General features: G+C 45.6%; 1 protein-coding gene across 1 annotated transcript in view; it reads right to left on the bottom strand.

Moving 5' to 3' along the window:
- Positions 1 to 26,128, bottom strand: part of OSBPL7 (oxysterol binding protein like 7) — a 274,513-nt gene that overhangs the window by 32,477 nt on the left and 215,908 nt on the right. Inside the window, exons 15-19 of the mRNA XM_069634654.1 lie at positions 24,207 to 24,297; positions 14,309 to 14,556; positions 10,759 to 10,896; positions 8,344 to 8,407; positions 7,902 to 7,980 (exon numbers count right to left, since the gene is read on the bottom strand). Coding sequence (XP_069490755.1) covers positions 7,902 to 7,980; positions 8,344 to 8,407; positions 10,759 to 10,896; positions 14,309 to 14,556; positions 24,207 to 24,297 — 620 coding nt within the window. The remainder of the gene's footprint in view (positions 1 to 7,901; positions 7,981 to 8,343; positions 8,408 to 10,758; positions 10,897 to 14,308; positions 14,557 to 24,206; positions 24,298 to 26,128) is intronic.

Raw genomic sequence — 26,128 nt, 5'->3', positions numbered from 1 at the left:
ACCGAGAAGGTAGGTGGCAGTACTGGAGTTGGCTTGGCCTGAGGGGTAGAGAGGGAGTGATGGAAGGAAAAGAGAAAGTGATCACTCCAGGAGAGATGAGTGGTGAGGGGGATAGAGAGGGGGAGGTCTGAGCAGATCATAACATTCAGAGTGTGCCCTGCAGAGTGAGTCGGACAATAGGGGAGCATAGAAAGAGAGAGATAGTCACAGAGGTCACAAAAGAGTCCAGAAGAGGGACAGGAAGCATCCAGGTGGATGTTAAAGTCTCCAAGAAGGAGGAGTTGAGTGGTCGAGGCCAGGAGGGAGGAGGAGAGGTGTGCCCACTCAGAGAGGAAGGAGGTGATCTGACCAGGTGATCGATAGATAGTAGCCACGGTAAGAGAGTGGCCAGGCGAGAGAGAGAGCCTGCAGCCAAGGCATTTGAAAGAGGAGTATGCCTGCATAGGAACGACAGAGACAGGAATCCACTCTGGGATGAGCAAGGCAACACCAGCTCTGGAGCGGTTGGATCTGGGCATGGAGAGGATCTTTTAGACATCATGGAAGAGAGTTTCAAAGCTTGTGACAGAGCTAGCCGTGAACCATGTCTCGGTGAGACCGAGGACATAAAGATAATTCTTCCAGGAGGCGGCAGATGTCAGAGGAGTGTGTCGTCAGCTGAGCGAGAGTTGAGAGTGGCAATATGGAGAAAGTTGCCAACCTTGAAAGACTTCTGGGGAGGGGTACACATTAGTGGTATGTCCTGTGGAGGTGTAGAAGGAGACCGAGGGGGGCAGAAGAGGAAGGAGGAGAGGGCAACGTAGCCAAGGAGGAGTCAGAGGGGGAGACAAGGAAGCCAAAGAAGGGAGAGAAGGGACAGCAGGAGAAGAAAGGAAATTGATGAGGCGTGGGAAGCATCTATCAAAGAGGAGAAAGTTGGCCTGAGGGTCTTGGACCAAGATGGTGCCATTCAGGTAAACATTAATGACGACCTTAGAGGAGTGGAAGGGGACCAGGAGGGCCACCCAGCGGTGCCACCATTAATGGGAAAGGATGAGAAAGGAGAGCGCACAGAGACTATATGAAGAGTCCATAGGTCTGGCGAGGGAACGACAAAGAGGATGTCGGTGAGGGTCTGTCTGGAGGAAGCACTGGTATGGGGGTCAGCTATAGGGAGGCCTGGGTTGGAGACCAGGATATCCTTTTTGAACTTCTTACTACCAGACTTAGTGAGGAGAGCAGGATAGTCCATTAAACCTATAATCTGGCAAGAGACAGTTAGATTTGTGATGACTATTTAAAAGCAGGGTTCTAAATTGCTAGAAGCTATTTAGCTCCTGCTGGTAACCTGGACGAACCTGGCTCGCTTGGCATTTAAATATACGAGCAGCTATTTTGACACCCACGGTCAACTTGTGCTACAGACGCATAACCATATGACATGAACTCTTGATGTTTGCAAATGCATCTAAAGAAACATCTAGAAGTTAAAACCTTAACCGTATGACAAACTTTACTTATCCAGTAATTGTCTTTCTGGTGTGCAGTCATAATGTCGACATCAATAATGTCGACAGTCAAAATGTCGACAAATTAATGTCGAAAAACAATAATGTCGACAAACAAAAATGTCGACATTATTCGATATTTTTTCGACATTAATTTAATGTATGCATAATTAAATAAATAAATATATATATGATGTGTTGAGTATGAGGGGTGGTTGGGGGGGTGTGGGGGGGTGGCAGGGGGGTGGCAGGGGGGTGTTGGGTGAGGGGGGGTTGGGGGGGGACCCCCCCATAGTAAATACAATTTTTATTTATTTAATTATTGAATAAATAAATAAATAAATAAATAATTGGTATGTGTTGAGTATGAGGGGTGAAAGGGTGGTTGGGGGGGTGTGGGGGGGCGGCAGGGGGGTGTTGGGTGAGGGGGGGTTGGGGGGGGGGACCCCCCCATAGTAAATACAATTTTTATTTATTTAATTATTGAATAAATAAATAAATAAATAAATAATTGGTATGTGTTGAGTATGAGGGGTGAAAGGGTGGTTGGGGGGTGTGGGGGGGGTGTTGGGTGAGGTGTTGATAGTTTTAAGGGTTTATAGTCATAATGTCAAAAAAAAAATGTCGACATTTTTTTTTCGAAAAAATGACTTTTTACATTATAAGTATAGGATGTCGACATTATTATTTTCGACATTTATTTTTCGACATTTTTGTCTGTCGACATTTTTTTTTCGACATTATGACTATAAACCGTCTTTCTGCGGCTTGTATCTGCTTAGATTCAAATGCTTTGTAAAGGTCGCGGTCTAGTAGTGGGCTAGTAGTTGGCTCAGAGTATTCTATCCTGATTTTTCGTAATCAAAAGGAGAGTGTTTAAAGGTGCATTTCTGTTGCGCTCTCCCGAGCCTCCGTGTACAAGTACCCATGATCCTTCAGGTGTCAACATCAGATTTTTTTTTCTGCTTGGCCGCATTCAGGTGGACTAGAGAACAAATGAGTCATTTGATGCCACTGAACCATAACTTTAAACTCTGAAAAGTGCCCAGTGCTCAACTTCGCTACTTAAAGGCTGGGAAACACTTTTTTAGACTCTGAATTTAAAAAGACTGACCCAGTTTCACAATTATGTGTTTTCAAACCGCTCACTTCAATGCTCCTTTTAAAATAACTAGTAATTTTAGGAAACTAGCAGGGCCCATCTCAAGACTGCTTAAGAAAATAATCAGTGTTTTCTCCTTTGTTTATGTTAACTGGTTCCAGCCCTTTGTGTCACCTGTTTCCAGGAGTTTGTATGGCCTTTTAGAGAAGAAAGCAATTCCAGGCACATATTCCATTAATTCAGTTCCTCCAGACAATTAAATGTATTTTTTTTCGTTTTAAGAATCATCTGTGCTATGGCTTTCCCTTACGAATCATTTCACTCTGCTAGTTTATGTTTTGTTCCATCTCTCCATATATTTTTTCAGTTAGTCCAGTAAAAGGAACACACATCTGAAACTTGTGTCACATTGATAAGCATTTTTTTACATTTCTTTTGCTTTACTAGAAACCTTTACAACATATACAATGAGATAAAATAACAATACACTTTTGTTTTCATTTTGCAGTACATAACAATTAAATCTAAAACAAGTTCATCAGTTACCTTATCAATTTGATCGTTATTACATTCCTTCAAAATCAAATCCATTAACAATTATTACAAACAGATATTACAGACATCTTTTAAAAACATCATCAGTGACAAATACAAACTGATGCTCCATGCAACATATTCAACCATAATAGATCCATGAAAACATTATGTGTTTGGCACAAACTTGCTGAAATATCAAATTCTAGACAGAAGTAATGCCCAGCAGCATAGCACTATGTGGTGCAATTTTTTGTGTGTCTCCTTCATTTTACAGTATCTACAGCTTGAATCATCTTCAATGCTTCTAATCTTAAAAATGTCTCTAGACGGCAAAATATTCATTCTTATTCGCATGGGAAAATGTATAAAATATGGTTCTATAGTCCCGGGGCCTTAATATTCGAGAATACCCAAGTATGCAGTTTTGATTCCAGTGTTTGTGTCATGGTAAATCCCCAGTCTCTCGTCTGCAGAATTTTCTTGACTTTAAGTGGCCATAAAAGAAAACATTCTCAGATATTGCTGCTCTGAGCAGTACCTCTAATGATTCTTGTTTCAGGTCGTGAATGAAACCCCTATTTAGCTTCCCAGTCATCAATTTAACACTAATCCTATAATATAGGGAATTTTCCTTGTTGATGTATAGTTTTCTAAACAGATTTAATCTCTTCCAGTCAATAATACTATGTAATGAGTATAAGCCCAGATCATAGCGTATAGCTGTATACGCAATGCTTTCCAGGATATGAAATAACAATCGTCTCCAAATTACCACCTATAGAAATTAATCTCTTTACGAGCACAAGCAGGGAAAAATTCAAGCACATAACAGAATTTAGGAATGATTTTAGCAATGTAGAATCTGATTGCTGGAATCATAGAGAATTTACCAAATCTCTTATCAAGTGTTAGCTGGGTTGCCAATTTGAGAGCTGTGTGTCTCATAGTTTCGATAGAACGCCTTCGATGGATTTGCCAAGACTGGATACTTCAAGTATGTCATTGGTGATTTGGCTATTAACTTAAATCGCCTACGTTGCAGACATTGCTTTTTAAAAGGATTTTTTTAGAGAATTTTGTGGCTTTGGATTTAGAGAATCTAAGAATGACTGTTTTCACCGGATTAATCTTTAAAGCATTCACCATCATATATTTATAGAAAGTGTCAATCAGTTTTTGCAGACCACTGGGTGTGTGATCGATCAAAACAAAATCGTCTGCATAAGCTGTCCATGCCAATCTCAATCCGCCAATTTCAGGTGCGACAAAATAGGCTGCATCTAGTACCACACCCACGTCAGCCACATAAAGATTATACAAAGTTGGAGCCAGTATGCACTGTCGCAATCTGTTTGATGTTTTTATTTCTTTGGTGAGATGCCCTACCATCGATACCCTAACCTGTATTCGGGAATCCTCATACAGATGGATCAGCATGCTTAAAAGGCCTCCTGGTATACCTAAGGCATTGAGTTTATGCCATAGCAGGCATCTATGCACTCTGTCGAACGGCAATGATAAGTCCATGGAGGCTACGTAAACAGCACACTCATTTTTTCCCCCAGGTAATTTCTTGCAAACTACCCATTAGCAAGACCCCACAGTCGGTTCCCGTAATTTATTCGTAAACCAATATGCTGCCAATCAAGAATGTTATTTTCGGAACACCATGGGCCTCATTTATGACCCGGTCGGTCCGGAAACAAAGGTGCCGTAAGCTTACCGGCACCGTGGTTTCCGGACCGGCATATTACAGGTCTGCCTGCCGGAGCCGCCGTTCCCGACAGGTCCTACCCTGCTGGGTACAGCGGCCACGGGCAGGCAGACCGGTCATGGAAGCACCGTTGGCAACAGTGCCAGTGCTTCCGTGTCCCCACTCCCATTTTACCGGCGCCTGACTTTCCGGACCGCCAGGGTTGTACTCTCCTGGTGGCACCGGGAAGTCAGGCACCAGTAAATAGCACCAGCAGGGTTACCGCCAGACCCGTAATGAGGATACATGTCTCTATATGTTCTAGCAATAATGAGGCAAAGATCTTGGAATTAGCGTCCATGATTGCAATGGGCCTATAGTTATTTGGGGATGTTCTAAGGCCTTTCTTGTATATAGGTATCACATAGGATAATTCCCAGCTCTCTGGCGTTTGCTTTGAACTAACAATATCCCAAAAGAGAACAAACAGGACCCTAGCCCATTGGTCTGGGCTACTTTTAAACAGTTAGGCTCTCTGTCACTCATCCACACACACCCCAGAACACCGCTAGCATTTCCGCTACACCTTCCTCCCACTTGCACAACATTTCCAGGGTGCGAGACTCACGTGCTTTGGTTGCCCCGCAGGACCGATTACCGTGTGCCAGGTGCAATGTGCAGACTCGCCTACATCCCTTTTTGCACTGGCAGTTGCCATGGAGATCGCACGCTAGGAGGATCGGCAGAACGCTTCCGCATCGCCCAGCTGATTCTACCAGATCACGTGGTTTGCGGCATCTGGCACGTGACAGCAGTACGCATCACGTGACCAGGAAGCGCCCAATACAAAACACTTGATACGCAAAACAGTCCTCGCTTCTCAGCTGTCTTCTGGGCCCTGTTTGGCGTTACGTCTTGTTTAGCTTCCTGGAATTACCTTGACCTCGGATTACTCACCTGGACTTCTTTGGATTTCCCTTTTGCTTTGTCACCTTGGAACTGTTACCTCGTTGCCGACTCTTGGACCGTCCTTCACACTGCAGTTGGATTTCCATTGGACACTTGAAAGTACTTTGGCTGCCACACACTTGAGTCTCGAACCACCACTAGGTTTACCGCATTTCGACCCATTGGATAGGTAAGACCCTTTCAACTTGTTATACACTGCATTGCATTACTGTCATTGCCTGGTACTTAATATCGTTTTTCCTACAGCGGCTTTGTGGTTCTCGAGTCTCCGTGGATCCAGGCAGCAACATCACCCACTTGTGGCCCAAAGGTCGCACAGGGAGTACTTTTGGTTTCCCTGTGCGTCACTTGAGGACGGAGGTATCTTCGGTCTACACGACTCTCAAGTCAGAACATAAACAGAAGATTTGAAAGCTGATTAGGGCCTGCTGCTCTGGATGTACTCGACCTCAAGATTAGTCTTTGTATGTTCTTAATTGTTATATTTAGTGACCAATTCACATTGGGCATATTCTTCTTCCCTGTAGATGTTCTGGAAATGCTCAGTCCAATCATGCTTTGAGAGCGGAATCGCCTGGGCGACATACTGACCATTCTATAATTCATTAATTTTGGCCCAGAATGCCTTCGGTGAATAATGGCCACCATCATATTTTCACAATCCTGCTGATACAATTGGTGGTGAAAGGAGATCTTATAGTACATTTTTTACTTTTTAATCCCGGTTTGTCCCTATGGGCACTTAGGCAGCTCTTTGTTGATGACTCTGATGCTTCTACAAAGAGCTTTCTTCTTTACTAGAACAAGATAATTGGACTTATGACTGTGCATCTTGACCTGTCTGACTTTGTTATGGTCAACTTTCACCATTGTGTTAATAAGACCCTCTATATTTTCTTTGAATTTCTTGGTTTATTTTGCATTCCATGCTACTATTTTCAAAATCAGTAAGTATTACAGAGTTAAACTTACACATGTTGTTTTTTACATTCCAGGTTAGTCGGGATTTCTGTACATTTACAAGGACAGATAGATTAGGTGCAATCAATGGTCCTTCAATGATTCCGCTACCAAAGTTAGCATATAACATGGCATGATCACCATATATATTAGACCTCACTTCAACTTTAATTAGGTTGTCACCGAGGATTTAATTATTTATTCTATCGTAGATGGAAGTCCTCGGGCGTGCCTGGTTTGGCGACCCATCCAGACGATAGATGGACCCCAATTTTCCATAGCATATTTCCGTTTAGCCCCTTCAATCTTTTTACGTGAGTAACTCAAGTCTTTATGCTCCCCAGCCGAGATCTCAAGATTTGTATTGGACAATATTGTTTCCATTTCAGTTATATCATTGGTTGCACAGTCTGAATTAAAATCTCCTGCTGCTATAATGTGTCCCCCCCTATGATGGACCGACCACTCACAAATTATTCCACAGTTTCACTAGGGTCTCATCTATATTATTCTATGGTGACCAATAAACTTTAATAACAACCATTTCATAGTCGAGTGAGCGGTGTTTTCTAGGGAGATAACCAAAATTCCGCTGGAAATAGTCCAGACATTTAGTTTACGTAAGCCCAAGACATTTTTTATAGCGACCGCTAAACCGCCAGCAGGTCTCCCCGCAATCCCCTGAATCGCTGGCAGACAAGTAACCTTATAGCCATTAGGCAACACTGTATCAGGCTGCCACGTTTCCTGTAAAAATATTATGGAAAAAGAGTGAAGATAATCACACAGTTCGAGGTAGGAGCGTAATCTTGATAAGCCTCTAACATTCCATGATATTAACGTAATATTTTCAGCGCTAGAGATTTTGTTTCAAATCCTTTAGTTGTGTAATGGATTCCTTAAGTGTTAGTGCAAGCCATCTCCAATTAATGTCCTCATTTGTACTCTTAGTTTCCACAGCAATGTCTCGGAGTGACGGTTCTATTCATCTGCCACCTTGATGGATGAATGTGAGGATAAAATCATGATATGGTAACCCGCATGGTCTGTATGCTCCTCAAGCAGACATTCACTGCAACACTAATAAGATCTTTCCCATCAGGAGCACAGGGGTGGGGCTCAGGGGGGCCTTAGGGAACCGTAGGATACTCACTGTGGGAGCATGACGTTCACAGTGCCGACTGGGACGATCTCCAGAGACTTCCCCCAGAACTTATTCTTCCACTTCATATCTGGAGTTGAGAGAATAGAGACAATGAAAAAGAGCGGTGGCAAAACAAGGCCTCCCAAGCGATGCCAACCTATCATTGAGTCATTGAGAGACTGAGCGATGACACATAACAGAATAAAATCTCATCTTCAAAGGGCAGCACAAGGAGACACCCCAGGTGAAGGACTGCTTCCATCATTGGAGACACCACCTTGCTTCCATCACTGGAGGCATCATCTTGCTTTGATCACAGGAGAATGAGGCCACGCTCTCATCCTGAGAGAGACAGGGGTCATCCTCCATCCCCAGGGAGACAGAGGTTTCCCTTGAGTCAAGCGTGTTCTACAGAGCAAGAAGAGAGGCCTTTGTACCATGGGCTGCTCACCTTGCCAGAAGATATAGTTATCGGATTCCGCATGGCAGGCAGAAACTGCAGGGTGATGCGAGACCTGCGGAGGAGGGAGCAGAAGTGAGAGGGTGCCAAAGTTTGTGTTTCTCTAAAACGGGACTGGCCAATCCAGTGCCTAGAAAAGAATTTACCCAGGTCAAAGTACAAAAACACTAGCAAGAGATGCAGGAAAAGCAAGCAGAACAAGGACATGGGCAAAAGTGCAAAGGGCGAGAACAACGACAGGCATGGGCAAACAAGCACGCAAAGAGGGCATGCAAGCAAAGGCAACCAAGCAAGAAGGGCGGGAGCAAGCCAGCAAGAATGGTGTGAAGAACAGCAAGAGGCAAGCGAGACTCATTTGGAAAAGGTGCAGAGGGAACATACCCTCATTATCAGATTACATGCTGCTGACATTTTGCAGCATTCCCTCGAAGACCATATCACTCCCAGTCTTGGACTATAATGCAATGCCTGAAAGGCCAGACTAACCAGCACTATGGGCCAATTTAATGGGCTACAGCATTTTTCAGTTTGTAGTATTTATAGATGTTTTTAACCAATAGGGGTGCCTGATTTAAGTCCCTGGTCCTCCAGGCGTCATATATTAGTAATCATAGATTGGACCAACAGAACAGGGAATAGCCACTCAGCACATTTATCTATTTATAAATACCAATAAATGCTAAATATTCACTTCAAAATACTTTTTTTAAAAACATTTAACAATTATCTACATATTCAACTCAGACTGATTTACTCCTACCATTCATTCCCAAAAATGTTATTATTATTGATATGGCCTTCTATTGATCAGCCTCAAATTTATGTCTGTCTGTGTGACTAGGAGCACATAGGCGGAACCATCAGACCACTTGGTGGAGGACTTTTTTCATTGTACAAACAAAAATCAGTCTGAGTTGAATATGTAGATAATTGTTAAATGTTTTTTAAAAAGTATTTGATATTTTTTGATATGAAAATAAAAGATTTTGAACTGAATATTTAGCATTTATTGGTATTTATAAATTGATAAATGTGTTGAGTGGTTATTCCTTGTTCCGTTGGTCCAATCTAGGATTACTAGTATTCATAGATGTTACTCGCCAAATATTATTTGAAATGTACTATTTGCAACACATCTTATGAAAAATGCCCATTTTGGTACTAATCACTATGCCACGAAAAGTAACAATGCCATTCGTTTTTGTGGGCCACTTCTTAAAATTTGCGCCAAGGACTATTTCATGTCCTAGCCGGAGTCTGGTCACTCCTCTCTTCCAGTCTCTTCACATGGCAATGTTAAGGATGAAACTGCTTTAAGACTTGGATAACTTAACAAGAATGGGTGCGAAAAATGGTCCCAATTTATTTCAGCAGAAATCATACAATTCACTTGAGCAGCATTCAAAGCATTCAAAGAAGGGCCAGAAAGAAGGTGTCTGACCAGGCAGTCACAGATCATTGGCACCGACTCTGAAGGGGATTGGGCAGGACACCCTCAGCAGTGAATAGTCAGCACATGTTCTAAGTTAGTCAGTTGCCAAAATCTGCACTAGACAGCCACTTTTCACTTCAGCCATGCATTAGTTCTTGTTCACTCCCATCAGTGGGCGCTGCCTAATCCAGTCTACCAATGGTCCAGGACTGCTCTTTCAAGCCATACGTCTGTGACTGATCTGAACAGGGTTCTGCGCACAGCCTTCGCTATCAGAAGTGTTTACTGCGGTGCCCAAAGGGCAGAACATGTACGTTTGTGGCCACATCAGACTCCATTGTAAAACGTTGGAGGATGGCTACCATTGCAGAATGATGCTAAAGCTATGGCACCTTGAAGCCAGTGGTATGGTTAATGTCTGGCTCTGTCCTGCAAGGAGCAGTATCTAGCATAGTGTGTGAAGAGTCCAACATCGCCGAGATCCCAATGGCACAGTGACAGGGACTGCATTTGCATTTATCAACACTCAAGTTAAATGATAAGACTGGGACTAAGCCTGAAAAGTAACTAGATGTAACCACTTTCTTAAGCACTAACCATGACATGGACTATGCCTGAAATGTAACAGGATGCAACCGTATTCTTAAGCACAAGCGCCCAGATGCCCATGTGTTAGGTGCGTTTTATAAATGTAAAAAATAAATAAAGACAGTGCCTCCACTATGCGGGTGTGGGACAACGCTTGCATTATCTACCCAAGAGTCCATGCCTGCTCCATAGCGCCATGGGTCTAGTACCTGTTCGGAGCCACAGGTCAGTGCCTGCTCCAGTAGGCCACGGGCCAGAACATCCTCCATTTGGTGGTTAGTATACATGTGGCAACAAATCAGTACCTGCTCCATGTGGCCCGGGGTCAGGGCAAGCTCCATGTGACGGTGGGGCCCTGACTGCGCTGCATGGTTCTCTGGAATTACCTGCTCGCTGATGAAGCGGAAACCCTTGTCGGGACGGTCGCTCTCGTACGTCTCTCCTAGGACAGGGTTGAAGGGTTTGCTTCCTGCTCGGTGGTAGGTTGAGGCATAGGCTGAGACAGCAAAAGCAGCAATGCAGACCTGAAACAGAGGGGTAGCACCTATCTTAACATGCGAGACAGAACAAGGAGAGAGTGGCCTTAATCCTCTTTTCCTCTCACCTAAGCAGTGTCACAATGCAGTCCGGCCGGCTGTGCACTACAGTTCTTTAGGAGGTGCATGGCGGCGGTGGAGAGGTGATCTGCAGTGTGTCCCACAGTCACCAAGCATCCAGGGCTTGGTGTGCAGTGCAGACACTGATCGTTTGCATGGGGTTTTGGTGTGTAGTGTGATCTATAGTCACACACTACTCAGAGTGCGCCAATGTAGCTTAGCCAGTCCAGGAGGAGGTGTGGGGCCGGGTGTTTGCGCTCACATCATGATCTAAAATTACTTATTATCCTGGTTCTTCCGATATGTGCCTCGCATGCGTTATCGTCATTCTCTGTGTGGGGAAAGTTCGGGGATGGCAGGGCTTGATGTGCCATGTGGACCACAGTCTGCCATTTTAAGGCTTAGTCTGTCGTGTACGCTGCAGGAAATGGGTTTGTGTCCAGACAGGGTGTGTTGCGGAGGTACAGCGTGCTACAATCCCTCAATCTACACCCCCCCACATAGAACTATCTGGGAAGAATGTTAACTCTTCCACATCCTGGAGTCAGTGTGTTCCCCAGCTAAATCCTTTGGGTGGCCAAACATGGCCTCAGAAATGTTTTACCCCTGGAGTGAGGGCTGGCGGATCTCCTCAGGAAGACGCTACAAATGTTCCAATGCAAGCAGGATCATAATGATTGTCCACTCTCTGGGTCTGGTAGCAACGTGTCCGAATGCACACAGCCAATTCACCAAATGGTGGCGCTGCAGACAGAATCAGTGGATTTGGGAGGACAATGCAGAAAGTCTTTCTGCATGGTCTCGCCCCTGCATCTACGGTCAGCAGATGAGGCTGTCTGGATCTGGTTGGCTTGGTTTGCTGCTCAAAGCAAATTGGTGCGTGCTCACAGGGGACCTGGGATTAGTGGTGGGCAGATGCAAGTGTTGAGACGGTGCACGTTTCTAATAACTATACCCGCTCTATGCCTGCATCACGTGCTGCAGATAGTATTATGCGGCCTGGAAGGCTGGCCGGGCAAGCATTTAAAGACCTGATCAACAGGATAGAGAAAGAAAGGATGGGGAGGAGGGATAAAGATAAAGGTCCAAATGGGGCAGAGAAAGGGAAAGGGAAGAAGAGGGTGGAGGAGAAAGAAAGGGCAGAGGACTGAAAGGGAAGAAAAAGGAGGGAAAGAAGAAATAGGGGACAAAGAGGAAGAAGTAGAAGGGAGGGTAAGGGAGGGGAAGGGAAGCAGGGAAGATGCAAGGGTAGGCGGAACAGAATAAGAAGGCTCGAAAAAAGGAAGATGGAAAGGAGAAGGACAGAAGAACGTACAGAAAGAAGGGAAGGTGGTAAAGAAGGAAGGGGAGGAGTGGAAGAAGGGGAAAAAGGAAGGCAGGAATGAAGAAGGGAAAAGGGAGAAAATAGAAAGGGACAGGTAAATGGAGAACAAAAGACAGTGAGAAAGCACAGGAGAAATACATACAAGTTGAGGGCTTAGGAGAAATCAAGTGAGAAGAAAAAGCTTAGATGGCGGTGAGAGAATTTGAGCTAGCGGTGAGAGGGTAACTAGAAGACGGGAGGGATTTGGTAACAGGTAGAAATGGGTGTGGGAAAGAGCAAAGAGAGAATGGGAGAAAGACAGAGTGTCACAATGGGTATTGGTACATCACAAATAATTAGGAGGGTGAGAAACGGGAGACTGAAGAGAATGGGTGCTTAGAAGAAGAGTCCTCTTTCTGCTTTACCCAGCCCTACAGATAGGAGGGTTATCAGCCACATTTACTCCCTACAAATAGGCAAATACTCAGAAAAAAATGTAAATAGGGAGTAAAAATACTCCTGACAAAAAATAGGAAACCGGTACATAGGGCTGTGTGCCCTTGCTTTCACGCTCACAGCTCCATGGATATGTTGGGACCAGCAGTGCACGTAGTCCCACAGGAGAAACTGCTATTATTACTGCCCGATTGGAAGAAAGAAGCATGCATCTTTTAATGTGCATGAAAAACAGGTGACAAGAAATAATTATCACAAAAACATTTCCGTTTTCCAGTTAAAACATATTTTCACTCACTTATAAAAAAACAAAAACTCCCATTGGGAACCGGACTTACATTTTTACTCCCACAATAATAATTTTACTCCCAATTTTCAAAAATAGGGAGTAAAATAGTTTTGCATCAAAATCGTATCTGGAGCACTGGCTATAGCTCTCTTAGGAAGAGAGCGAGACAGGGGCGCATGTGCGCTTTCTGTCTGAACCTCACCTGTCGCAGGCGAGGGCGACACATGCCCAACAGCTGCCTATCGTGACTAGCTGTGCGCGTGGGAGGGAGTGTGGGCTTCAGCGGCTTGCGAATGAAGCTTGCACTGCAGGTCTGTGCTGTACCTGCTCAAGTACACTGTTGGTGCTTCCGCCTTGTGCAGAGTGGTGCACCAGGGTCCAGATAATGGAATAAGGAGGAGTGCTGCGAGTCACGATTAGGGATCATTGTCTGAGGCTACTACTGGAGTAACATGAGGTGCTTGGGTGAGGCGTACATTGGATTGGTAGAGCTGCGTGTGGACCCTGCAGCGACACAGGAAGGTATACTGCAGATCAGGACTGAGGAAGCAGAAAGCAGGGAGCGGATTCCAGGTGTACCAACTCTGAAATGCCTCGTACATGCCTGCACTTTAGTCACCGCCATTAGCGGACCATATCGTGGCGTGGGGAGGTGTGGGGCACGAAAATGTATGCATGCAAGTTGGGGTGCAAGTGGTCCTCTGGAGCGTGCAAGTCTGAGGGCCAAAATGGCACTGGTGGGGAACATTAGTCGATTCGTTTAGCTTGAATTTCTGCAGAAGATCCAAGTCCCTGCACTTTATGCTGTAGGTCTATGTACTTGAACAAGGGGTGCTGACCGACAGACCAGGAGTACATTATTTAAGTTCCAGTACTTCAAATTAACACTTTCCTTACCTGATGTAGGACTAAGGCGTGTGAACGGGTGACCTCATTATCAATTCTTGGCCACCAGGTTCTTAACCTCAGAGAAGATGCCAGCTGATTTCTTTAACGCAGGCGCCAACTAGTCCTACAGTAGTGCTGTCTATAGGTGCTAAGGACAGAAGCTCTTGGACTTCAGCTGCTTGGAACCTGAATTTTACAAGCCTCTACCTGTACTCTTGCTCCTAGTCAGAGGGTTAAAAACAGAAACTCTAAGTGGACTTTATGTCTTAACAGGTGGTAAACAAGAGGTGTCAAGGATGCTGCCATCGCGGGTCTGTCATAATGTGTGTCAATGTATGTAGGCTCAAAATGTGCTTAGAGGGCTTCTCCTGGGATTGAGCACGGACACATGGGATTGTACTCACCATACGCTCACACGGGTCTTGGGACTGGCTGGCCATGTCGAGTAGTGTGCTGTACTCCAGCTCCTCACACAGCCGTTGCAGGGTGTTCAGGGGTTCGTTCAGCTGCACTGGCATGGATACCTTAGACAGGTCCTTCCCAATGTTATTCCGCAGAATATTCCAGAGGCTGACGTCACTAGAGTGCACGCTGGGCGCAGGGAGGGAGTTCCGGCGGGGTATGCCCACAGGCAGCGTCACAGCCTTGGCTTCTACAGAGACATCAGAGATAAGGCAACCTCAAACCCAAGGCCTTATGATCAAGCACGGCACAAACTTGCCAATCCCTCCACACCATTTCTCTGCACCCCCTGCCCATTGGCTCTTTTTCCTCTAGGTCGATTCTTAAGAACAGTCCGCCCCCACTCATACACCCCCATCACAGCGACGGCCCACACTCTATGCTTTCAGCATGCCATTTCTAAAGCTATTTTTAACCACCTTCTTACATCCTGTACTTACAACCCTCTCTCCACCTGCGTGCACCCCTCCCTCGTCCTCCAGCCAAAAACAGGCATGGATCCTAATGTGTGGGAAGAAGGCAGCCGCAACTGCTTAGTTGGCAGACATCAATTTACAGGTGATCCGCAGAGATGTCAAACCCTCAGAATTCTACGCTGAGCTGGCATCCTAATCGCACTCCAGGTAGGGAATTCACTATTCCCTGTGGAGGACTCCCAGGTCTACATCTTCCTAACTTCCCCGCTCTACACGTCTACATTATACCTTTCCACTGTCACTTTCGATGGACTTCGACTTTACTTGTACCTTTTATTGGGCCACTTTACCTAGCAGTTATTTTTGCACTTTACTTCCAGACTCTATAAAAGAGTGAAGGGTCCTTTACACAGCATCCCAATGCGTGCTCAATGCCAGGCTCCCTTGGCGTCTCGAGTCTTGCTGCGGCCTTCTTTCACTACTGGAGATTGTAGTTGGACTGACTTTTCCCCCACGCCCTTTTTGACCGACTTCTGGCCTGTTGCAATTCTTACTCTGTAAACCCATCCCAGTTCTTAAAATCTTAGACTTAGTTTTCTTGGTTGGTTTGAACATCTTATCCTTTCCTACAACTCTCCTCATTCTGTTCCTTCCTCTGTTAGAAGCTCGCCAATATCTTGCTGTTTCTCTTTTCAAAGTCCTCTACTTCAGGTTCTAGTTAGAAATCTGCCCTGCAGAGTGGCTCTACTTCTTTTTATATGGCACACGTAAACTGTGCAAGACCTGCAATTCACACCACACCCTCTTACAACAGCACACCAAATTGACACCAGCTTAATGTCTACCAATGCCATTGCTGCAATCCTCACAGCACCACATCTGTTTGCCTGATTAAGCTTGGGATTCTGTGTTTCATTCCAAATGTGGGAAGCAAGGAGACAGGGCTTTCCTTTCACCAATGTAGGACCATTGTGTTTTGCCCAAGACAAAATGGTAGCATGTCCCTAGTGTGGCACTACAAGAGACTGGGCAAGTTCCATGATCCAAGTCTTCTCTGCAAGGTGGCAATGAGGGTGTTCCCACAAGGTGTGTGTTGGCTATAGCTGATGGATACCTGCTGGGGTGGGATGAGTATTTTCACTGGCCAAAGGTGAGATGGCGCTGGTGAGTGAAGCGAGGCGTGGAAGTGACACTGGGGTGCACAAGGAAGATGGAGGGGGCAAGGGGTTGAAAGAATTTGATAAGGACTGTACTATGAAGGTGAGGGGTTCTGCTGGGTAAAATGTATGGCCTTCTGAACAGGATATGGATTAAACAAAAATGGATGTGGTATATGTTGTGCCGGATAAGTAGTAAATAATGGATGATGCATCCTTTGATGCAAAACCTGAAGGATGATAGCTAGAAGCTTTTAAATCAACCAGTGGCATTGCTCTAGACATCCTCCACAGACTATCGTTTTTCAGTCCGATCTATCATTACAAAACAGGAAAGCCCATTTGCAATCAGACTTCACCACACCCGAAAAGGGATAGTCCAGCCCGTAATGCTAGGTCACATGCCTTCTGCACAAGACCACAAACAACCCTCAATGCAGAAAATGAACCGATCTTATTCTAAAGAGGAAAACAAAAACGCATCCTCACCCCAGTGTCAGGAATCGGTCCGGGAACAACAGGAGTCAAACTAAACTGGCTCCCTCCCCATCGTCTCAGACACAACAGGAACACTCTACATGGTGTCAGCCCTCACGATCCCTTCGGATTCCTTGTAAAAGAGGGTTACTTCAAGGCCACAAGAAGTTGGTAAAACTTCGTCCCTCTGTGTTGTTGCGTTGGCGGTTGCCATGGAGATTAAGGTAGGCACGTCGACCCGCACCACGTCAGCCGCACCTTTAGGTCATGTGACCGAAGCTAGATAAACTCTAGCCTGCAGCAAACTCGTTGCTTCCGATTTTGAATTTGGAGTCTGCTATGTATCCTGTGATATTCCTTGTTTTGCCTGCTATTTTGGATTCTTGCCTTACTGTCTCGCTACTTTTGTCCCTGCTTCAACCTCGCACTCATAATTTCCTCGAAGTTACGCCCTCCGTGATTGGAATCTCCATTGTTCTCCCTCCTCCTATCTGTGCTATTCCCCTTACCTGTTGTCTTCCTGCTCCTTTTTCCTTCCATCTTACACACAGAACTATTCCCGTTCCGCTCCGCTGCTTCTTGTTGCCAAACCGGACTGCACCCAGGAACTGCCATTCGTCTCACGCTTTTGATCATCAATACCTCCCGTTGCCGAATCGGAATTCCTCCTGGATTGCTTTGCCTCACGTTTTTGTCCTGTGAAATTCCTTCAGTTACCGACCCGGACTGCCTTATGGATTGCTATTGCCTCTCGTTTGATCTACGTTGTTTATAACTCATCACCGTGGACTGCATAGGATTGCCTCTTGTTTCTTGGGATCCATGTGACCATTGCTCCTCAACCAGACTGCCAGTACACTACTACTCTCCTCTTCCCCGGCACGGACTACTGCCGTGGTACCATCAGGGGCTGAGGTCGGAGCGTCCTCGTTTCATTGGGTATTGTACTTCTGACCCTTAGGTCTATGCGTGCCGGCGGGAATAGCCCTACCCCCCTGTACCTACCGGTCTTACTGGAGCATTGGTCGTTTATGGAATATTTGCTGTCAATCCCATGGTAAGAGTGTCTGTCCTTATTTTTGTTTCTGCTTTTCGTTTCACGTTGTGTGAGTGTTAAGGATTCTTGTTTCTTGTGTATAGTAACAGCTGTTTTCTGGTCCCTGTGAAGTCGGCATAAAAAGCATTAATTGTGTCAACTGGAATACTGTCGCACCCGAGGGAGTCTACTGCCACACGTTTTCGGGTCCATTCTTCCAAACAATTGATCCCTGGTGCTGGTTTACTTGTATCCAGACACAGGGTTACATTGTAGGGTAGAATTCTTCGTCTACACTACGGGGGCAAATTAAGAAGGCAATCTAAACACCCAGAACCAGAAATGTAGGCAATCCCTGAAAAAGATCCTACTGATGCTTGCAGCAAATACATTGGCAGCTAAGGTTTCCGTCTTCTTCCAAAAGTCACCAAATTAAGATTTTAAAGCGTTGCCTGCTGCGACGAAAGACATCTGCATGGGGCTATCAGGAGAAAGCTTCTGAGGCATGAGTGCAAGCCCCAAGATCACCATCCTGATCTAAGCAAGCATGCGCATCTTACAAGAGTTCATCTGCAGGGGGCTATCGGGAGAAAGCTTCTGAGGCATGCGCTCAAGCCCCAAGACCACCATCCTGACCTAAGCAAGCTTGTGGCATCTTACAAGAGTCCTTAGCCAACATAGGGAAGCCAGATGCGCAGCGCACACTCCTGTGGGATGTTGAGTGCGACAGAAAAACATCATAATAAATAAACTATTAGTTCATACAATTGCAACACGGTTGAAGCTCTATATCCACTTCACCGTAAAAACTTTAAAGTACAGTTATGATGGGATTTAAAACAATGTTCTGTCTGTGTTGCTCTGGTATTTTCAGGGTCACCAGCGTGTGACCCTGGAAGTTCAGTTAAACCACATCGACAGTGACCAAAGGTCTTGCTGGATGGTTCTAGGAAGTCTCATGGCCAGTTTCCCCTCAATCGTAGTTGTGATTTGCCACTGGGAATAAACCTGGCAGCTGATGGATGGAACAGGATATTGGCCCTGATGCTCCGGTTGTCCCATTCTTGCTGTATGGCTCAAGGGTAAAAATAGGAACTTTGTGGTCAGAACGATTCTTCAGTTTCTGATAAGTGTTGATTGGTTTGGGCTCACTGGTTAACAGAGGGATACTGTTGAGGCTTCCAAGATTATGGTGACAGTCCCAGTCACAGAGAGGTACCTCCAATCATTGCAGGAAGCTGTAGGACAACCGAGGAAATGAAAACAGCCTGCTGTTGTCGTGGCGCATTGGGACCAATTAGTTCCAGGGAAAACAACCGCAACAGTAGGAGGACGGTGAAGCAGTGATCTAGCGACATCAGTAGGCAAGCAGTAGTACTTCTCACAAAGACCAAAAGGTACTAACATTACTTGTGGGGAAATTGATTAGCATGTTGTAATTGACAACCATTGCAACCCCACAATTGTCAGTCTGCTTTGTTACCAATTCATTCTCGTTTTAGGGTCCTCCACCAAGTAGGAGTCTTGGAAGTCAGGGAGTTGATAGAGCAGATGACTCTGTTGGTCCTACAGAGTCATGGGAACACAGTATTGCTATGGGGTCTTGGTCTGTTTCAGAGGCTCTGGCATTCACAAACACCAACATATCTTCGATGTCTGGAATGGTATGAAAATAAGACAGCTCTTCTGAATAATATTTCTTTAAAAGAGGCGTCCTCTTCATGCATCAGTGACTCGTCATCATTGAGCAAGATAACGATGCAGTCACATTTTATAAGTGATTGTGAGCTGAGATGGAAACCCAAGTCTGCAATCCCAGGTATGCATCCATTCAAATGTTTTCTCAGCCACCCAATCACTTAAGGCTGCCACATTCAAGCTTCCTGCATCTGCTCCTGAGCTCTGGCTGTATTCCTAGTGCAACCCCCAGACATCCTCTAAAAGTCTTCTCTAAGAAGAGTGAGCCCGAAAATGTCCATATAACGCTGCATACCGGTCATCCATTCTCCCCATGCTGGGCTAGTTACATGGTCTAACAGACAACAATCAAACATGTTGTGAGGAAAGTCCTTTCCTTGTTACTATTTGTTTCTCATTCACCCACACAAAGCCACATGGCCTAGCTGCAGTGCACCATGCTGGGTAAAAGGATGCTAAGAATTACCCCTTGGGTACAGCCTGTATAATCCAGTAAACCTGCCACCAACCATTGGGACAGTCATAGTGATTTGCGTGATGGAACTTACATGGGACAAAATGAGGTACTTGGTATACCCTGGCCCTGGAGGGGCTTTGGGCCTCTCAGGGGATATTCAACAACATTTGCATCCACGAGAAGGGCTTAGATAAGAAATCAACAGGGTAAAGTAAGAGTAAACAGTCAACGAAAAATTGAAAAATAAAAACCCCAAAGACCAATTGACCCAGGATGCAGTTTAGGACATTCAACCTCACAAGGTCTGTTCTATAGCATAACTGTCTATGCTATAAACACATGATTGAAACGTCATCCTTTCAGCCTTAATGGTTTGGTGAAGGCATCAGGAAGTAGACGCAGACAACTGAGTAAAGCCTGGGTTACAAACCTTCATTAAAATAAAAAGAGGGTTGGAAAAGGGCCTAACTTGCCCAATGCTAAGGTGGGATTTCCCTACCTACCTGAAACTAATGACAGTCTGTGTCAGAAAGTCCAAAGCAAATGTCGATCTATGTCCAAAACCTATACTTGTCCTCACATCTACTTGGCTATAATGTGTAGGGATGACAGCATCAAAATGACAAGTGTTCAAATAAAAGTTTAGAGCTTCGTCCAACCCTTGGTTGGAAAAAGGGGGTTTCCCTTCCCCAAGTTTCAGGATAGTTCACTTGAAAAAGAGGGGTTCCCTTCTCCAAGCTTTGAAGCCTCTCGATGTTCCAAAACAACACAATTCCTTGGCATACTTCCCAGCTTTTCTGACAGCGATATCTTTCCCAATTTCACCATTATCACAGAGTTCAGTTCATGAATATTAGATCACACAAGATTTCCTCACAGTTCTTAATATTCGTATGGCACTTGCCAATGCGTGTTCTCAGCAGTTTACACAATTCAGTTTCTTATATTCGTATTGTCAATGCTTGTTCTCTTCAGTTTACACAGTTCACAGCTCCTTATTATCAGAGAATATCACCAACTGCTTTCAATCCAGTTGGTATTCAATCAATACTTGCTTTCTTTCTGTATTCAAAAAAAGGTTTCATTTAATTCCATTCAGTCACATTGAATTAACTACCATCAAATTCCCGGTTTACTCTCCTGCTGGGAACTTGCACCCTGTTCACAGGCGTATTCACAAGATCAAATACTTCTGCTTTCTTGGCCCTTGCTTGGCATTGTCAGTTTCATCTCGTTTGCAATTTGGTATTTGCAAAAACCCTTTCATTCAGTTTTCTCAGCAGCTCCACCTTATTGTACGTATCAACAGTATTAATTTCATGCAAGACCGTCATTCATATTGCAGAAACAGTTCCTCACTCGCGATACGATCTGCAGCAACCACACGGTCCACACCGGACTCATTCAGGCTTCACCGAATCACCGGCTGTCTCCAGGTGCTGCTCTCCACATCGGCAGGCTCTCTGTGGCTGTCGCTGCTCCCAGCTCGGCGCGCCTCTCATCCAGGATCTCTGCCGCCTCGGGTGTATGGCGAGGGAGTCTCCCTGACTCCAGGTGGTATGCAGCTACCAGAGACCTTTCGAATGCTCCTGCCACAATACACTTCGGCTGCAATTACTCTGCAGCTCATAGGTGCTTCAGCCATGCATCTCCCTGGCTTCACCTCTGGCTTCTCCTGCAAGCGCTTCCGAAGCCAACATTAGTTTCACCTTAGCGTGCCATTTATACTGCCCCCCTGGGCCCCAGGTGAAGGCAGTGTTCCTTTACTCGTAACGGTCTTGGTACTCAGCATCCCTCTTACTCGTCCCAGTACCAGAGTGGTGCTTGTGTATGTCAGAGTTAATAAAGAGAGGATGTATGACTCTGCGTTGTTTCTTCCTCATCTCAGTACCTGATAGTGTGTATCCTGTGTATAAGGCTACCCTCGGCCTCCTCCTCTCCTTCCCTCATCTCTGACTGTCTGTCAGCTATCCAGGAGTGGTGTGCCGCCAATGACCTCTGCCTTAATGCCAGTAAGACCGAGATTCTACTCATCGGCACTCCATCTCCCTCCTTCCCTTCAGCTCTCTGGCCGGCCTCTCTTGGCCCTCTTCCTGGTCCTACCTGCAAGGCTAAAAACCTCGGGGTCATCTTTGACTCCACACTCTCTTTCTCTCCTCACATCTCTGACGTCTCTAATAAGTCACACTACCAGCTGCACCTCCTCAGAGGTATTCCTCCTCTCCTCTCCTTCCCCTAGAAGCTCACCGTCTCCAGAGCCCTGGTTCTCGCTAAGTTGGACTATTGCAACAGCCTCTATCTAAATCTGCCTGCCTCTACTCTCCACCCTCTGCAACCTATCCAAAACAGGACTGCAAGACTTGTCCTTGGCCTCAAGGCCAGGGAACGTATCTCTCCAGGACTGAAATCTCTGCACTGGCTCCCAGTGGCTGCAAGGATTTAGTTCAAAACCCTCTGCATTATCCACAAGGCCTTCTGGGGCCTGGGGCAGCATTACCCTCAACTCTCTCTTCCTAAATACCTTCCTTCGCAGGCTGTTCGCTCATCTGCCTCCAACTCCCTCAGGGTTAGCCGCTTCTCCAAGCAACGAGTTGGTGGTCGATCTCTCTCCTCAGCTGGGGCCTCCCTCTGGAACAGCCTTCCTGTCTCCCTGAAACTTGAGGAGAACCATCTCCGGTTCCAGAACTACCTCAAAACCTTCCTCTTTGCTTCTGCTTTCTCTGCCTCTCTCCACTGCTGAAATTCCTGCCGATTCTGCACTGGTTACCTGGCCACCCTTTCTGATCTTTGGCCAGGTCCCGCCTTTGCACACCTCCCCTGCCTCCCTGGCAACCCCCTGCACTTAGGGACTGGTTCTTTATCCCTTCAGTCCCCTTCCAGCACTTATTTCTCCTCTTACCTTGCACTTGCCACCATCAGGCAGTTTTATTTATCGTACGTCTTCTTCTTTCCCATGTACTGCACTTTCCCCTTTCCCTTCCCCCTGGCACTCTTCCCTTTGTCCCTACCCTCGCACTTGCGCGATCTGAATGACACCTGGCCTAGTAGGATTGTTGTCTGTCTTCCACCGTTTTTCCCCTCCCTTGCCTCGTCGCGCTTTGAAACACTTGTGTATAGGTGCGTTATAAATGCCATATCATATCATATTGGGACAGTGTTTTCTGTAAAATAAGGGAAGAGACTGCTAATACCGTACAAAGGCTTGGGGATATTTGATTCCTTATAAAAGGTAAATGGGGGATACTGTGACTCACCCAAGGGTGCCTCAACCCCACTCCCCAGGTCTCCTCCAACCAGGTGATCCTCCTTCGCATATCCACCCCCAGGGTCAAGATCCAAAAGCGAAGGCCTTTCCCTGGCTACCTGGGAGGAGAATATATTGGGGAAAGAAGTGAAGACGCTCTCAGATTCCTCACAGTAGCTAGATTTGAAAGTAGAGGTCCATTGGAAAATGTGGGTCGGTGGCAAGATAGGAAGGGTGGTTGCTCGGACACACATGTTTCACATGTATCACTCGATTACCAAAAGATTGAAGTGCTCTTGATTGCTTTTCCTGAAAAGGCACTGTACTCAACTCTGAATACCTGTATGTGTGCTAATTGCAATGCCCGCCAAGTAGTCAAAGTTTGCAAAAAGAAGTAGTGGACCTATGTTCCCTGCTGGCCTGCCCCCGCTGCCCACAAAACACATCAACACGCGCAATCCAAACCCCCACACAAACACACCTGCTGTTTAAGGGAATGTTCAGTGCAGTGCACTGAAGTGCACGTTTAAACTTCTTCCTACAGTTATTTACTTTAAAAGTAAACCACTCCGGAATGGTTTCTTTTTTAAATAAAAGTATAGGAACAGAAAAACTTAAAAAATGAAATTTAAAAAAAAGTTGATGAGCACCGCTTCCAATCACTCCCATCCGCTACGACCACTGTGCCCACCTCTATTTATACTTCACCAGAGGAATCGCTTGCCATAATCCAAGTTTAACCGTTGGTTTAACATGGCAATTATATTTTATCATTCTAGTCGGTTGTTGTCTAATGGTGAAGCACTTTGGTATTGACTTACTTAAAATAAAAAATTCCATCCCAAATGTGTTCTGTTTTCTTCACTTTATTTTCTTTCCGATGTTTTACCATATAACTTTCAAGGTTTCCATCACAGCCCCTTACAGTGCAGCTTTGAGCCCGAGCTTAAAATTCATGCCAGTGCCATCTTCCTTTGTGTGGCGTTAAGAGTTGTCCCCACCAGTGGTTTTGTTGCCACTTGCCATCATTCCAATGTTCACTTTATATTTTGCTGGTCAATAACCTTTCACAGAACTTGTGGAGAACTGTGTCTGTGCTTTCTTGTTCAACGCGCTAGCTTTCCAAGTCTTCTCCTTCCCAGAGTGGATTCTGCTGGTTGTACCTCAGTCCCCGTGTCCCAGAGGTAGCTATTTTCTCTACAGAGTGACTTCCTTGCGACTGCCACCATCATTTTCATAGGAGACAAATACGTCTCATTGCAGCCCACACTTCTAAATCTAACCACATGCCAAGCCCCAAACCTCCATTCACCACCTAACCCCCCCCCACTAGTGCCCATCCTTGCGCCACAAACCTTTCTGCTCACGTGCGAGAACCGATAGGACTGGTCCATCTCCTGAAAGACTGTGGGTAGCCTCACTGATGCACGACTCATCATCCGACACCTAAGAGAATGAGCAGCAAAGAGAGGCTAGTTAGAGACCAAGCATGGGGAGGGGCAGATCAGCACAAAGGTCAAAGGGGGATTGAAGGGCAGTAGCTAAAGATGGGGGTAAAATGCTTTAGTTGCCTGTAATTCTTCCTCCCAGAGCTTTATATTGTTACTTCGTTCCATCAAATGGAATAGCTACACTGATGAGGGGGGGGGGGATTAAAAACTCACAATGCTCATACTACATTCTTCAGAAAGCATACTGGTAACCAAAGTGAGTATGGAAGGCTAATCAATCATTGCACAGTGTATGCTGTAGGGGCTGCAGGATGAAAGGGATCCTTCTATATGTTGTGGGAATGTCTAAAGGTCTCTGCATCTTGGCGGAAACTATTAAGAGTGGACTGCACTGTAAATTGTTGATATGGAGAATTCTGTCTCCTTAGCATTGCTGGGGATGGCAGAAAAGGGGTGCAATCTGTCTACACAGCAGGAAAAATAGGTTTTGTTAGCCTGGACAAGAAGGAAAATAACAGGACAGTGAAAATGGACTGAAGCAGGCCTACGTAAGCGATGGTCAGAGCTCAAGTTACAGATCGCGGGTTATGAATGACGTCTCATGGAAGGCACTACATTTTAAGAATATGCAATAGTTATAAAGGAATATTTGTTAGAGAACGCTTGATTGAACTAATGAAACCATTTGGAGATCAATATAATGTCAAAAACTATCAATGGAAAAGTGACATTCTCTGCAAATTAGATACTCTTACTCAAGGGATCAGTGTTAAATTGCAGGCCAAAAACTAATTTGAAACTGACCTCTTCAACAATACAATAAAAACATTTAGCCTTCTGTGGGTGATAAAGTGGACTTGTGAATGGGGTTTGTGAACCCAATTGATGTAGCAGATGGATAGTCTTGTGTGTGCATTAAGCATTGCTCGGCACTGTTCCCTGTTATGAGCCATTCGTCTAAGTAGGGATAAATGTGTATGCACCGTTGGCGCAGATGGACAGACCGAGTGCTACTACCTTTGGAAATATACAGGGTGTCATACAGGTATACCAGAAGGCAGCACTTTGAACGGGTGGTGGCTGCTGGCCACTTTGAATCTGAAATATTTATGAGTCTTTGGAGACATAGAAATATGCATTTCTCTGGTCTAATGTGTCCATGTAATGGCCCCTTGTGAGAAGTGCAATTACCTTTTGAATGGTTGTCATCCTGAACTTCTGGGTCTTTACACATTGTTACTAGTTAATAGATACAGGACTTGTCCTTGTCAAATACTGAGTTTTTCTTGGGTACTAAGAAACACATTGGGCCTCATTACGAGTTTGGGGTTAGCCATGCCCTTAATAACCCTTATGCCCTTAGCTACCCCCAAACTCGGGTCCAGGTCCGGGTTCCCTGAATGGGGAAATACCGGGTCATTCCGACCTAGGAGGGCCCGGTATTTCCCCATTCAGGGAATCCAGACTTGCTACATCCCCATTCCCATTTGAGCCCCCATAGGGCTCAATGGGAATGGGGAGCATGTTAACAACCTACCCGTTAATGACGGGCCCGTTGTTAGCATGCTGGGCCGTTCGCGGGACCCGCTAAGGACGTCTGGTAAAACCATGCATCCTGAGCGGGTCCCGCGAGCGGACCTCGTAATGAGGCGGTATGAGGTTAACGGCGCCAGCAGCTCTACCGGCGCCGTTAACCCCATGACGCCAGGGTCGTAATGAGGCCCATTGAGTATATTCCTTTGTTCTATTCGTGAGGTGGGGCCCTTTTGGTGGCCCCTTTTTGAGTAGCTCTATTACCTCCACTTGTAGGAGTATGTTCTTCCTTC

The sequence above is a fragment of the Ambystoma mexicanum genome, chromosome 13, assembly GCF_040938575.1.
Source record: "Ambystoma mexicanum isolate Mex_15411 chromosome 13, UKY_AmexF1_1, whole genome shotgun sequence".
In the NCBI taxonomy this organism is placed as follows: Eukaryota; Metazoa; Chordata; class Amphibia; order Caudata; family Ambystomatidae; genus Ambystoma; species Ambystoma mexicanum.
The sequence above is the reverse complement of the archived record's forward strand: the minus strand, read 5'-3'. Positions and strand labels throughout refer to the sequence as shown.